The 13,863-nt window shown below is 49.0% G+C and overlaps 1 protein-coding gene across 1 annotated transcript in view; it reads right to left on the bottom strand.

The window, feature by feature from the left end:
* LOC147733017 (transcription elongation factor A protein 3-like) overlaps nt 1–13,438 on the bottom strand; it is a 292,384-nt gene extending 278,946 nt beyond the window's left edge. The window contains exon 1 of the mRNA XM_086957573.1: nt 13,176–13,438. Coding sequence (XP_086813699.1) covers nt 13,176–13,244 — 69 coding nt within the window. The 5' untranslated portion in view covers nt 13,245–13,438. The remainder of the gene's footprint in view (nt 1–13,175) is intronic.
* Nucleotides 13,439–13,863: the final 425 nt, after the last annotated feature.

Here is a 13,863-nt window from a genome sequence, read left to right as displayed (position 1 = left end):
CTAGATGCGTTGGAGTTTTTTCTGGAGTTTAGCGGTGGTACCGGCGTAGAGGGTGTTTCCGTAGTCCAGGCGGCTCGTGACCAGTGCGTGGGTGACCATTTTTCTAGTTTCGGTGTGGATCCAGCGAAATGTTTTTTTGAGCATGCGAAGAATGTTGAAGCAGGATGATGAAACGGCGTTGACTTGTCTGTTCATAGAGAGTGAGGAGTCCAGGATGACGCCTAGGTTCCGTGCATGGTCCTTCGGGATGGTTGCTTTTCCAAGGGCCTCTGGCCACCAAGAGTCATCCCAGGTGGAGGGGAAGGTACCTAGGATAAGGACTTCTGTTTTGTCAGAGTTCGGTTTTAGACGGCTGTGCTTCATCCACTCGGCTACTTCTTTCATTCCTTCATGTAGGTTGGTTTTGGCGGTGTTAGGGTCTTTGGTGAGTGATAGGATCAGTTGAGTGTCATCAGCGTAGGAGATGATGTTGAGGTTGTGTTGGCGTGCTATGGCCGCGAGGGGGCTCATGTATACGTTGAAGAGGGTGGGGCTGAGTGATGATCCTTGTGGCACGCCACAGATGACTTCAGTGGCTTCTGACTTGAATGGTGGGAGGCGGACTCTTTGGGTTCTTCCGGTGAGGAACGAGGTGATCCATTCCAGTGCCTTTCCTTGGATCCCGATGTTTCTGAGGCGCTGTAATAGGGTGCTATGACAGACTGTGTCGAAGGCTGCGGAGAGGTCGAGGAGGATGAGGGCGACTGTGTCTCCATTGTCCAGTAGAGTTCGAATGTCGTCTGTTGCTGCGATGAGTGCGGTCTCAGTGCTGTGTTTGGCTCGGAAGCCGGACTGTGAGGAGTCGAGGGATTTGTTGGTTTCGAGGAAGGCGGCGAGCTGGTTGTTGACAGCTTTCTAGATGACTTTGGCCGGGAATGGAAGGAGCGAGATGGGGCAGTAGTTTTTGAGTTCGGTGGGGTCGGCTGTGGGTTTTTTCAGAAGAGCGCTGAGTTCGGCGTGTTTCCAGCTTTCCGGGAAGGTGGCGGAGTTGAGGGAGCAGTTGAGGACGTCTCGGAGGTGTGGTGCAATGATGGAGTCTGCTTTGTTGAAGATGTGGTGAGGGCAAGGGTCTGTGGGGGATCCTGAGTGAATGGAGTTCATTAAGCGGATGGTGTCCTCAGTGGAGATTGGGTTCCAGTCGTTAAGAATGTTCGAGGGGGGTGAAGGTCCTGCAGAGGGTTGGGTGGGTTGGTCTTCGGGTCGGTTGTCGAAGCTGTTGTGGATGTCTGCGATTTTGTTGTGGAAGAATGAAGCTAGGGAGTCGCAAAGGGTTTGAGAGGGAGTGATGTCGTTGGAGTTGGCAGTGGGGTTGGTAAACTCTTTGACGATGTTGAATAATTCCTTGCTGTTGTGGGCGTTGTTGTCTAGTCGATCATTGAATGCCGCTTTCTTTGCAGTCCGGATCAGTTGGTGGTGTATGCGGGTGGCGTTTTTGAAGGCGTCCCTGGTGCTGGTGTTTGGGTCTTTTTTCCAGGCCTTCTCGAGGGAGCGACAGAGTTTCTTAGATTTCTTTAGATCATCGTTGAACCAGGAGGCGTTTTTGCTGCCTAGTTTAATTTGACGTTTTTTCAACGGTGCTAGTAAGTCGGCGCTGTTGGATAGCCATTGGGTGAGGTTAATGGCTGCTTGGTCGGGGTTTGAGGAGTGGGCAGGGAGGTTTTGAAGAAGCGATGAGGAGATCTGGTCGATGGTGATTTTGTTCCAGTTTCTACGCAGAGTAGGTTGAGGATGGTTGTGGGATGTGGTCTTATTGTAGATAAAGTGAACGCAGCTGTGGTCCGTCCAAAGGAGAGCTGTGGTGTGGCTGAAGGAGACATGTTTGCTGGAGGTGAAGATAGGGTCGAGTGTGTGACCTGCAATGTGGGTGGGGGTAGTGACAAGTTGTTTGAGTCCAAGGTTGGCGAGATTGTCCAGAAGGGTGGTGGCGTTGCTGTCATGGTTCTTTTCCAGGTGAAAGTTGAGGTCTCCCAAAAGAATGTATTCTTCGGAGGGGAGGGCGTGTGGGGTGATAAAGTCAGTGATGTCGTCACTGAATTGTGCACGGGGACCTGGAGGCCGGTAGAGGAGGGTGCCTCTAAGTGTGGTCTTGGGGTCGGTGAGGATCTGGAAGTGAAGGTGCTCGGCGCTAGCGAGGTTGACGTCTGAGCTGGTTGAGATGGAGATGGAATTCTTATGGACGATAGCGATGCCTCCTCCTGTTTGGTCGATGCGGTCCTTACGGATGATCTTGTAGCCTTCTGGGATGGCAATGGTGATGTCTGGGGCCGATGAGGCGTTCATCCATGTTTCTGTTAGGAAGGCGACGTCCGGAGAGATGGTGTCTAGTAGATTCTAGAGGTCGATGGCGTGCCTGTGGACCGAGCGGGTGTTGAGCAGGATGCATTTTAGGTGGTTGGTGTCAGATAGCTGTTTTGTGTTCGTGGATGAGGAGTTGTTCTTGTTGCCGTCGAACTTGCAGGAGTTGCAAGAGAAGAGTCCATGGATGTGTCCAGGAGCGGCTTGGACGCAGTTGGAGAGACGGCCGGGGTTTAGGGCTAAGAGGGTGGAGGCATCGTATGTAATGCGGGTGGGGTGGGTGGTGCGAGGGCCAGGGGGTCTGGCGCTGGGGGCGGTCCAGGCGCGGACGGGCGTAGACGGGCTTACCTTTGGCGCACCTTCGGCGCGACCGCAGTGCGTGGACGCTGCGCGTTGGGACATCAGCTTTAAATGGATAGTGAAGGGGGCGGAGCGTGGGAGGGGCAGCTGGGAGGCGTGAGCGAGGTGGAGGGAGGGCTCTGGTCAACAAGAAAATGGCCGCAACAACAACAAACAAGGAGCAATGGGGCGCTATGAGGGCAAATAAAGTTACAGGAACTGTCGCAGTGGGAGCGGGTTCAAGCGCGGAGACAAAGCGCTATGCTGATATTGATACAATCTCGAGTAATGCACAGCCACAACAATTACAGGTAATGCACAGCCAAAAACAATTACAGGTAATGCACAGCAGGTTATACACACAATCAAAGCGTTGTGGAAATGAATAAGCAAAGGTGCGCGCTAGCGGGAATGCAGAGGCAGAGATCGGCGCTACGATACCACAAGTGATGGGAGAAGGAGGGAGCGAGGGGAGCGACCACTCGCGTTGGAGGCAAGATAGTCACATTATGTGAAGTGTTTGTGCGTGTGGTTGTGTGTGTGGTTGTGTGTATGTGGGTGTGATTGTGTGGTTGTGTGTGTGGTTGTGTGTGTGGTTGTGCGTGTGGTTGTGCGTGTGTGGTTGTGTGTGTTTGGTTAGGTGTGGTTGTGGTAAACAGTTGTTTATTAATTGAATGTGCATTGAAAAAGACTACACCTCACCCAAGCCATTCTTATAGCTTCAGGGGCTGGGAACAGTCTGAATTGTCACACTTGGCAGCGCTGGCAGAGGCCATGGGTGGTGCAAGCTGCAGTGGCCTCATGACTAGGTCTCTGGCTCTTATTTATTTCCAAATTAAGCACTGAGCTAAATATTACCTATCCTGTAATATGATTATCAAGTCAAGTCAAAGTATGCTTTTATTATCAGGAGCACTGCCTCCAGCCTGAAATAAATACTCCAGTACCAAAAGTGAGCCCCCCTGTTGCACACTATAAAAATATTAAATCCCGTGCAGCGATAGCTGGGCCAGCAGGTTTGAATAGTAAACACTGGTATCATTTCTCTGCAAGACCCCCATGTGGAAGATGGCTCTTGGTTCTAAGAAGTGGAAACCTACCAGAGTGCGTGGCGGCCAGATGGGGCCATCTGCCCTGCAGGATCTGTATTTAGCAAGAGATGGAAAAAAGAACAGGCACGCCCGGGCCAGGCAGGTGACAGATCTCACCCGGACCTACTCGTTTATTATTGAACGACTCGGGTGATGACTGAGGCCACTTCAGAGCGTACACATGGGTCTTCCAACTCTCGGACACAGTTTTAGAGAAAGAGACTTGTTGGCGAAACAATGCAAGAGGAAATCAGATAAGTGTCTGAAGAGATAGAAAGCAAGGGGGTGAAGTCTGCAACACAGGATGACACGAGCAGCGTTCCCTTCTTGTGTACTTCCGCCGCCCTGACCTAAAATGTAAAACAACGAGCTTATCATACAGAGATCGGACAGGAGGACGTGGGCATCCGTAAGTAAGGTTTGTGAGTAAAATGCAAGGCATGTACCTTTAATTCCATTTAATTCAGGTGTATTAACAATTAACATAAGAAGAAAAACTAAAGTTAAGAACGCAAAATACCCACGTGCAAACCAAACGGTAGTAGATTCTTGCTCACACAGGTTTGTGCAGTCAAAGCGGCCACGCATAAACAACAACGAGGCTGTGGGGCTGACCAGCAAATGAGAGTAATTCAGCCTTTTGCGCGCAGCAGCGAGGGGGTGCTGGGGATGGTAGGGAGGAGCAGGTGGCCTACATCACACCCATTTATCATCCAATTTGGGGCTAGCAGTTGGGGATGACAGCCCTTATGCTCACATGAGGCCGCCTAGTGTCTGTAATCCTCTCCGTTACCCCTTCTTGCTGAGGGATGCAAGTGATAACAAGTTATGGAAGGCAGCATGGATGTGTGCTCGCTGCAGGTAATGCTCGGTTTAGTATCAGGGAAATTAACGGGGAAAACCGGCCCAGCAGACGGTAAAAAAGGTCCACAACCAGTCACGTAAGTGGGCCACACACTACCCTTCGGTCCAGCCCATCAGACATTTCTCGGTTGCCTTGTAGGCCACCGTGGGCACCAGGAGAGGAAGCAACATGTTTCCTACCTTGCATATCACACATAACGCTCCCTGAACCCCAGAGCAGTTGTTCTTGGTGCCTGCTACGCTTGGTTGGGGTTGGTGTGGAGTGCGCGCCTTTGTCGGGGAGTGAACATGACATCCTCATGCGACGGGGGAAGGCAACAGTGCTGACTCTGTCTGACCCTCGTCTCCAGGAAACCAGCTCCACCGGTCGGTCAGGGAAGACTGTTTTACTGAAAACAAAAAATGTGCCCACCCGACCTCCTGCTGCGAAGAAAGATGTTGAAAAATGTAACGCGAAGAAAGATGTTGAAAAATGTAACCCATCAAACTCTGACAAGCGGCCGGACTGCACCGCGCTGCACGCATGCTCGACTCATCTGCCTCTTCTGAGCTGAGAAATCAAATTCCCTATCAAACAAAGGAGACGCTGGGTGAAGAGAAAGAGATTGTCATTTACTCAAGAGGACTGCACTTACAGCAAGGGGGGGATCACGTTAAAGGGGCTGTAAGAAGCGGGACTGAAAACGATCGGTTTCGCGATCAAAGAGTTCAGGTTAGCAACGTGAAGAGAAAGAGATTGTCATTTACTCAAGAGGACTGCACTTACAGCAAGGGGGGGATCACGTTAAAGGGGCTGTAAGAAGCGGGACTGAAAACGATCGGTTTCGCGATCGCTTTTGTAGACAAGAGCAGAAAGGTACAAAGGGCAGAGGAAAGGAAAAAAGGGAAGCGAACACAAGGGAAGAAAAGAAAGAAACAAAGATGAATGAAGGAATGGCTCTTGTAAGAAACATTGAGAAAGAAACAGTTTAAAAGTGTAAGGCCGGCCTGCGGCCGGCCATGAATAATTAGGGGAGGAGAAGCCCTTCGGGAAACTGAAAGTAGGGCCGGCCTGTGGCCGGCCATGAATAATTAGGGGAGGAGAAGCCCTTTGATGTGCTGTGCTGGGCGTGAATGCGCGTGCTTGTTTGCTCACGTGATTCACGTGAACTTCAAGAAAACCGCAGCTGAAAGCCCTTGGTTTCACGAACATTTTGCCAACTTGAATTCTTGCTCCCTCAATGCGCTTGCGCGCATTGTAGGTCACAAGACCTAAAACCGGGACATTTCTCTGCTTACTTAGCACATGTGGTTAGACGGGTCTCTCTTGGGCTGTCCATTTATTATCTCAGGATGAAAAAACAATCTTTCTGCTGCAGCAATACCACCCTTCACTGCCTTCAAAGAGACAAGTTATAGTTCTTTCACAGACTCATCATTCCAGAACTGAAGCATTTTCAATGTTATGTCCAACGAAGCCCAAGTTTGTTGCTTATTTATCTTATGCAGCTAAGAAAACTGACAAAGCGAATAGTCCTGGCTTGTTGTAGCTGTAATGTTACATGCATAGCTGCCAAGGTTTCAGATTTCTATGTGTGACATTTTCATAATTTCTGAGTAATTATGAGTTACATTTTAACTACTATGAGTGGCACTTTCTTGCAAGCAAAATCAAGATATTAAAACAACGGAAACTTATAAATATCAGATATGACACCCATTTGAGCAACTAGAAACTCTACGTTAGCTGCTGCAAAGCATAAGAAATAATGGTTAAACAACTTTCATTTATTCTCATGTCTAAGTAAATAAACTTAGAATCGTACAAATATCAGGAAACTCCCTTGCAACATATCAAAGCAAGGCTCACCCTGCACACTAAGTCAGTAGCTGTTTTTTAATTTTTTTGTGGTTGTATGTTTTTTGAGGCTTATACCTTCAGCCTTTGCTGAATTATACTGGACCCTCTGGTTCCTCCCTTGTAATTAATGATGTTGCGCAGAGAGCATCACTCAGTCCAGGGCCTCTCACCAAGGTGGAACAGGATGTGCGATGCCCTGCTAACAACACTCTGGTGGCTACTTTTGTTGGATAGGCCAGCAGAGCAACAACATAAAGATTGCCAGCCTTTGTGGTGGCCTCCCCTCCTTCCCTGCAAACTAAAGTCAGGAGAACATCAGGACTCAGGGCCACCCTCTGATGTCACATGAGTGACCCTGTGCCTCTCTCCAAAGTGGGACCCAGCTCAAAAAAGATATGCGAGGCCCTAACAACACTCTGATGGCTACTGTTGTTGGATGGGCCAGCAGAAAAATCAAGATAAAGATTGCCAGCCTTTGCAGTGTCCCCTCCTTCCCAGCAAACTGAAGTCAGGAGAACATCAGGCCCCAACAACATAAAACACACTTCACCCGGCGCCAGTCCTGCAACCCATTTCACCGTTTTGAGTAACACCGCAGGCGCTACAGCTGCCTGAGCACGCGTTGCCATTGGCTACCAGGCTTAAAAGGTAATCTTACTTGGGCTGTAACCAGCCACGGCCCGTGGAGGGAGTTTCGGTGTGGCGGAGAGGCGGGGAGGGGGAGGGGGAGGGGAGGGTGGAGGGTGCTAAAAACTGGAGTATGGATAATTGAAGGTAAGTAAACAATTTAATAAATAAATCGAATTTCGTTGCTCGCCCTTCAACACATTTTGTGATGTGAGGGCCCCTCCCCCTGCCCTCCTCTCCGCCCCACTGAAACTTCCTCCACGGGGCGTGGCTGGCTGTAACACATTCTGCCAAGACTGGCCTGGCTGCAGGCACTGGGAAGCTCAGGCCGCGAGCCACTGCGTACCCCGGCAATTCAGGTTTGCCGCTCAATCTGCACCTCCAGGCTGTGTTGCCCAGGCTGTGCAGTGGGTCATACTTTGCAATCCACGATGAGCCATGAGTGTCACCAAGTAAGGATATCACACCGTGCAATTAGTGGGTCACCCGGGTGATGGTGCTGAAACCTCGATGTCTCTCTCGGCTAAGTCTGTGTCACACATATGATTTGTCTGTAATTCTTCCTCTGGGTCTGTGGAGGTGGCTGTCATTTTAGTCCATCCGTTACTGCAAACGGTAGTCCTTCTTCTATGTCTATGAACTGTCCCCATTTTTAGGTCTCGCCTGTCAATGCGCTTGCGCATTGAGCTTGCGAGAGATATAGGGGCTTATCGAGAGCTTAACCAAAATGGCGATTTGATGCTGTGCCCGTGAAAAGCCAGCTCAATGCGCAAGCGCATTGACCTAAAATGCGCGTGCACATCAAAGCCAGCCATCTGTTCCCCAGCTTGGTGCCGCATGCAGCTCTTCAAAGGTATCCGCTCCTCCCCTAATTATTCACTCAGCCGTACTTTCAGTTTCACGGCCGCCAGGCCATGTCTCGTTTTAACTTGTTGTGCCTTTTTTGCCCCTATTAGACTCGTTTTCTCATTGCTTGTTGAGTTAGTCATGCCTTCTGCATTTGCACCAATCAACTCGGTTTTCTCTTCTCCCAACATGGCCCCTTAACACGCACTCATTGTCTGGAGTCTAGAAGCAGCGAGCCTTATTACTCTCAGCGCTCGTATTTTCCGTTCATGTAACAGGATTGGGAACTTGATTTAGTGCTCCGCCCTCCCCGGACTGCTGCTGCTTCTTGAGCTGACCTTTTCCGATAGCCCCAGCCCGACGTAAGCTTTGGACATACCGGCCCCGCTGGAGCCGATCAGCAGCTCTTCAAAGGTATCTGCTCCTCCCCTAATTATTCACTCGGCTGTACTTTCAGTTTCACGGCCGCCAGGCCGTGTCTCGTTTTTATTTTTTTGCTTTAGATTTACCTCTCTAATTTAATCTTTCTCTTCCCACCTGTGCCTCTTGCTTTCACTCCTTTTCCCTCGCCCCTTCCCTGTTTTCATGTCCATCGTTTTACCCCTCTCCCTATACCCGTAACATAGACAGTTTATGTGCAGATATACGTTTTATACTTTACCTATTTCGTGTAGGAGCTACACGAAAGGGCACATGGTAGTTGAGATCATGGGGTCACATCACTTCCAGACCCAAGCTGCTTTCTCTACCACCACCAATGTTTACCGTTCAAGTACTTTACTATCGTGAAATATTGCCTACGAATGTGAATTGCGTTATTGTTTTTGTGAGCTCGGGGTGACAGCGCTGTTCATGTGCGTGGCCAGGCAGCCACACTCACACTTTTGGACGTTTCGATGTATATTCAGCTTCACACCTTACATGTGTAATACTCTATATACTTAGGTGCAGTAGGTTCAGGAAAAACGATTAGTGAGTGCAGCAGCTACAGTGCGATTTGCATCAGTGGTATGGGTGCCGGCGGACCCCCCCCCCCCCCCAAAGAAAAAACACCACACATATTATGGCTGTGTTTTGGTACAGGTCCAGGGAAAAAAAGACATTAAATATTATTGTGGTGTGGCCAATGGCACCCCTTGCTATGTCAACTGGGTTATATGCTGAAGACCGAGGTGTTTATTTAACAGAGACTTTAAAGAAATCAGACTATACAATTACTAATAATGTATACACCCCTGGCATAATTAATATTTCAGTACCCAGGTCATCTTGTTTTCGTGTGGCTTGAGTTATATGCATTATTATGAGGTATCGGCAGCGTTTACACACTTCCCTACAGATGAGAACAAATCTTAAGTCTGTAACCAGCATCTGTTTCCCAGCGTGGTGCCTCCAGCAGCTCTTCAAAGGTATCCGCTCCGCCCCCTGCGCTCTGCCTCAGGCATTTCTCCTCCCCTAATTATTCACGGCCGGCCGGACTTTAACTTTCACTGCCGCCAGGCCGTGTCTCCTTTTATTTTAACTTTTTTTTTTTACTTGTTCTTTTCGTCTCCTCGTACTTAATTCCTTTTGTCTCACTTTCTTTCTTACTTTCTCTGTCTTCCCTTCTATGTCTTCCCTTATTTGCTTTTTCAGACCGTCTTTCTCTCCATCTTTTCTTCCCTACTTCCACTTTCTCTCCCCTTCTTTATTACTCCTTTTCTTGCTTTAGATTTACCTCTCTACTTTAATCTTTCTCTTCCCATCTGTGCCTCTTGCTTTCACTCCTTTTCCCTCGCCCCTTCCCTGTTTTCATGTCCATCATTTTGTCCTCTCTCCCAATACCCGTAACATATAGACAGTTTATGTGCAGATATACGTTTTATACTTTACCTATTTCGTGTAGGAGCTACACGAAAGGGCACACGGTAGTTGAGATCATGGGGTCACATCACTTCCAGACCCAAGCTGCTTTCTCTACCACCACCAATGTTTACCGTTCAAGTAATTTACTATCGTGAAATATTGCCTACGAATGTGAATTGCGTTATTGTTTTTGTGAGCTCGTTTCTCCCTCTCCTCTGCCTGCTCTGCTCTCTCTCTCCCTCTCTCCCTCCCCTCTCTCTCCCCTCCGTCCTTCGCTTTCATCCTCCCCCTCTCTTCTTACCCTCCCTCTCTCCCTCTACCTTCTCTCCCTTTCCCTCTCTCCCTTTCCCTCACTTCCCTCTCCCTCTCTCCCTTTCCCTCTCTTCCCTCTCCTCTCTCCCAGTCTCCATCTCTCTCTACTCTCTCCCCCTCTCTCTCTCCTCTCTCCCCCTCTCTATCCTCTCTCCCTCTCTTTACCCTCTCCCTGCTCTCCCTTTTCTCCCTCTCCCCATCTCCCACTCAGCACTACCACAGTATTACTCAGCACCACCCAACATCACTCAGCACCACCACAGCATCACTCAGCACCACCACAGCACCACTCAGCACCACTACAGCACCACTCAGCACCACCGCAGCACCACTCAGCGCCACCGCAGCACCACTCAGCGCCACCAAAGCACCACACTGCACCACCACAGCACCACTCTGCACCACCACAGCACCACCACAGCATCCCTCAGCAACACCACAGCATCACTCAGCACTATTCCAGCATCACTCAGCACCACCACAGCACCACTCAGCATCACCACATCATCACTCAGCGCCAACCCAGCATCACTCAGCACCACCGCAGCATCACCCAGCACCACCACAGCACCACTCAATACCACCCCAGCATCACTCAGCACCACCACAGCATCACTCAGCACCACCACAGCATCACTCAGCGCAACCACAGCCTCACTCAGCGCAACCACAGCCTCACTCAGCGCAACCACAGCATCTCTCAGCGCAACCACAGCATCTCTCAGCGCAACCACAGCATCTCTCAGCACCACCACAGCATCACTGGTTCAAATAGGTTCTTTCAATGTTTCAAGCAGTTTTCAAGCTTACAAGCTTTATTACAAATCACAAAAAGATGGTAATTTTTCACTTTTGTTCTTGGATTTTTGACACAATAAAAAACACTGAACATAATCTTCACAAAAGTTATTTACAAAACTTAAAGCTATTGACATTACAAATTAAATAAATTATGTAAGTATTAATTATTTTAAAAATTAAAAGCCATTGTTATTTGTAATATCAATACATCTAAGTCACGTAAATACAATACATGCTGCATCACAAATGCTATAGGTGTCACATTTGCGAAAGTTATAACTATTGGCATTGTAAATAACAAAGCTATTATTTTAGCTATTTTAAAAAACAACACATAAATAAAAAAAAGTAATTTATAAGACCAATAGCTCAAACTTTCCTAATGCGAGATCTATTGCATTTCCAATGCTTGTTTGTTTTGGTAATCTGGTCACCGTACCTGGTATTCATATAATAGGTGCAGAACTGCGATTGGCCAATTAATGCCAGGTAGTACTATTACCTAACTCATTAGCACGCTTTTCCCCAAAGGATTCGGTCTGTGTCCGTCCTGCCAATTTTCAAATCTGTTAGCTGCACCTGCCCCCACACAACACATTGTTGTTTAGGCGTCGAACCTCTGGCACTATCTCACAAGCAGACACTGGCCGCTGTCCCCTGGGTGTCTAATACTTTGTACCAAGAGCTTTCCACTTGGCTGCGCCGATGGCGCTATACTGATGATGGAGTTTACTTTGGGAAACTAAAAATTAGAATTTCTTGATGGAGATGTAACTTATTTTTAGGACAGCCAGTGGCGGGTGTGTGGCTAGCTTCAAGTGACACAAACAATATTCACAGCCTATCCGCGTAGTTTCCAAAGAGCGGTGCCATTATTATTAGATACAGTAATAATTGCGGTACTAAGAAAGGTCGGTAACACGTGGGAAGTACAGCCTTTCATCCTTACACGTTAGGCTAAGTGAGGACATTCGTTTGGATGCATTTGCCCCCGTTCTGGAGCGTAATGGCAGGAGGTCAAGAAGTGGATTCTGGACAGCCAGGGCCTCTCCAAAGCTGGCCAGGCTGAGGCGGGGTCAGTGGCATGCCAGGCAGCGCTTGACATTCGCCCGGCCGCTCCAGCTCTCCCGCCTTCTCAGCTACATCCTTGATGTATAACTGACCATGTCCCAACCCTCCTGATCGTTTAGAGCCCCGTTCAGCCCAGTCCAGCCCCACACCGACCGACTTCTCAGTAAAGCCTTTGGTCACAGCCGCTAGAACTATGCGACGGGGAGGACCACATCATATGGCCGGGTTGTTGACTACATTGTGTGGCAATAAATGGCACATTTTGCATCCTAATGCGACACATTTTGTGACAGTATTGTTTTACATTGTGTATACGTTAACGCTGTCTAAGAAAAGGTTCCACTTCAGCAGCAACAGTGGAACACTCAAATACAGAACTAAGGACCTGAAATGCGGCCAGTCCACTTTTGTCAAGGGCCCTCCACTGCCCAGCAATGCATACCGCCGCATTTTTTAAAATAACTTTTGATCCTTTTGAGCTGGACACCATTTTTTTACGGGCAGGGGGGTAAAGGCTTCAAATTATGCAGGAGATATTGCAATATATGGCAAATGCCGCCAACCCATAACTATGCGGGAAAGTGCAGTCGCATAATTCCCTTGGCCTGGCCCATAAACCCTTACACTGACAGGCCACAGTCTGCGAGGAAACGTCCCATATTCACTCCGCCTCCACCAAGCACCTGTTCGGCTACTCACGACCCATGTCATCTCAGCAGACCCTGCCAGCTCCAGAGAAACAACTGGTGTGGCGAGGGGGGCGTTGTAGGAGACAAGCGATGCATGCCAGGCATAAGCTCTGCTGAGATCAATCATGAGTCCACATGGAGGGTGCATCTAAAAACTGTACATTGAGCGGCATCAAGGGTGGCAGGCATTGCCCACTGCGTGTAATTGAGTGGCATCTTAACATCTCATCAGTGAAGTTATCTCTACGTTCTAAAGCGCGCGCTGCAGAGATCTGTGTGCAGCAAGTGTCGAGATTTAAATCCCAGCAGTATAGTGTCGGCCTCCTGATGCAGATAAAAGGAGTACCGCTGAGTTTTGCAATGCATCTATTATTGCAAAGACATAAGTGACAAAAGGCCACCTCACGTGTGCAATACAGAAGTGTTAAATAACATTGTTATACCATTTTTCGACCAGGCACTGGCGTGCAACTCAAAGGGAGAGTCATAGCTCAATAAATATCTGGAATTACCTACCAGATTCTTCAGTGCCACCATTTTTTCCAGCTTTTTGGCGATCTTCATCAGTTCGTCTTCTCGCCCCATGGTCAGACTACTTATTGGCTTCAATTGACCAAAAGACAAGGGATGGGGGCACCGGAGCAGCACGAGACAGCTGGGAAAGCTTCTGCAGGTGAATTTCAAGAGATAAACACAGCCGGGTGGGCGGGGTGGACTGCAGGGTGTCGCGAGCCGTCGAGGTGCGGCTGCCGAGCGGCGCGTGGCGGGAGAGCTCTCACAACACTGGACACAAACACCGCCGAGAAGAGGCGTGGCACGACGATAATAGCGCCCCGGGGCGTGTCAGGCTATACTTAGCACACGGGACTTCATGGCGCGGGCGCTGGACTCCGGGTGCCACGAACCTGGACTGTGTCCCGTGAGCCCGTAGCCGCAGGCTGACAGGGTTAAAAGTGAAGGTGGGCGAGCCAACAAGTTAGCCTTGCCAAGGGTCTGGTTTGGCTGGAAGATTTGCCCGTGCAAGAGCCGAACCCTGAAAATAGTTGCCATGTAAATCATGCCGCAAAACACATTAAAAGCATGGCACAGCCTGTTCGAAATTGCAAAGAGTGTATTTGTTTAACAGGAAGACGCCGTTCACATTAGCGCATCAGATTACCTTGCATTGAATGGCATTTAATACAAATGACAGTTTTCAAACAAG

The sequence above is a fragment of the Lissotriton vulgaris genome, chromosome 2_1 (assembly GCF_964263255.1).
Source record: "Lissotriton vulgaris chromosome 2_1, aLisVul1.2, whole genome shotgun sequence".
In the NCBI taxonomy this organism is placed as follows: Eukaryota; Metazoa; Chordata; class Amphibia; order Caudata; family Salamandridae; genus Lissotriton; species Lissotriton vulgaris.
The sequence above is the reverse complement of the archived record's forward strand: the minus strand, read 5'-3'. Positions and strand labels throughout refer to the sequence as shown.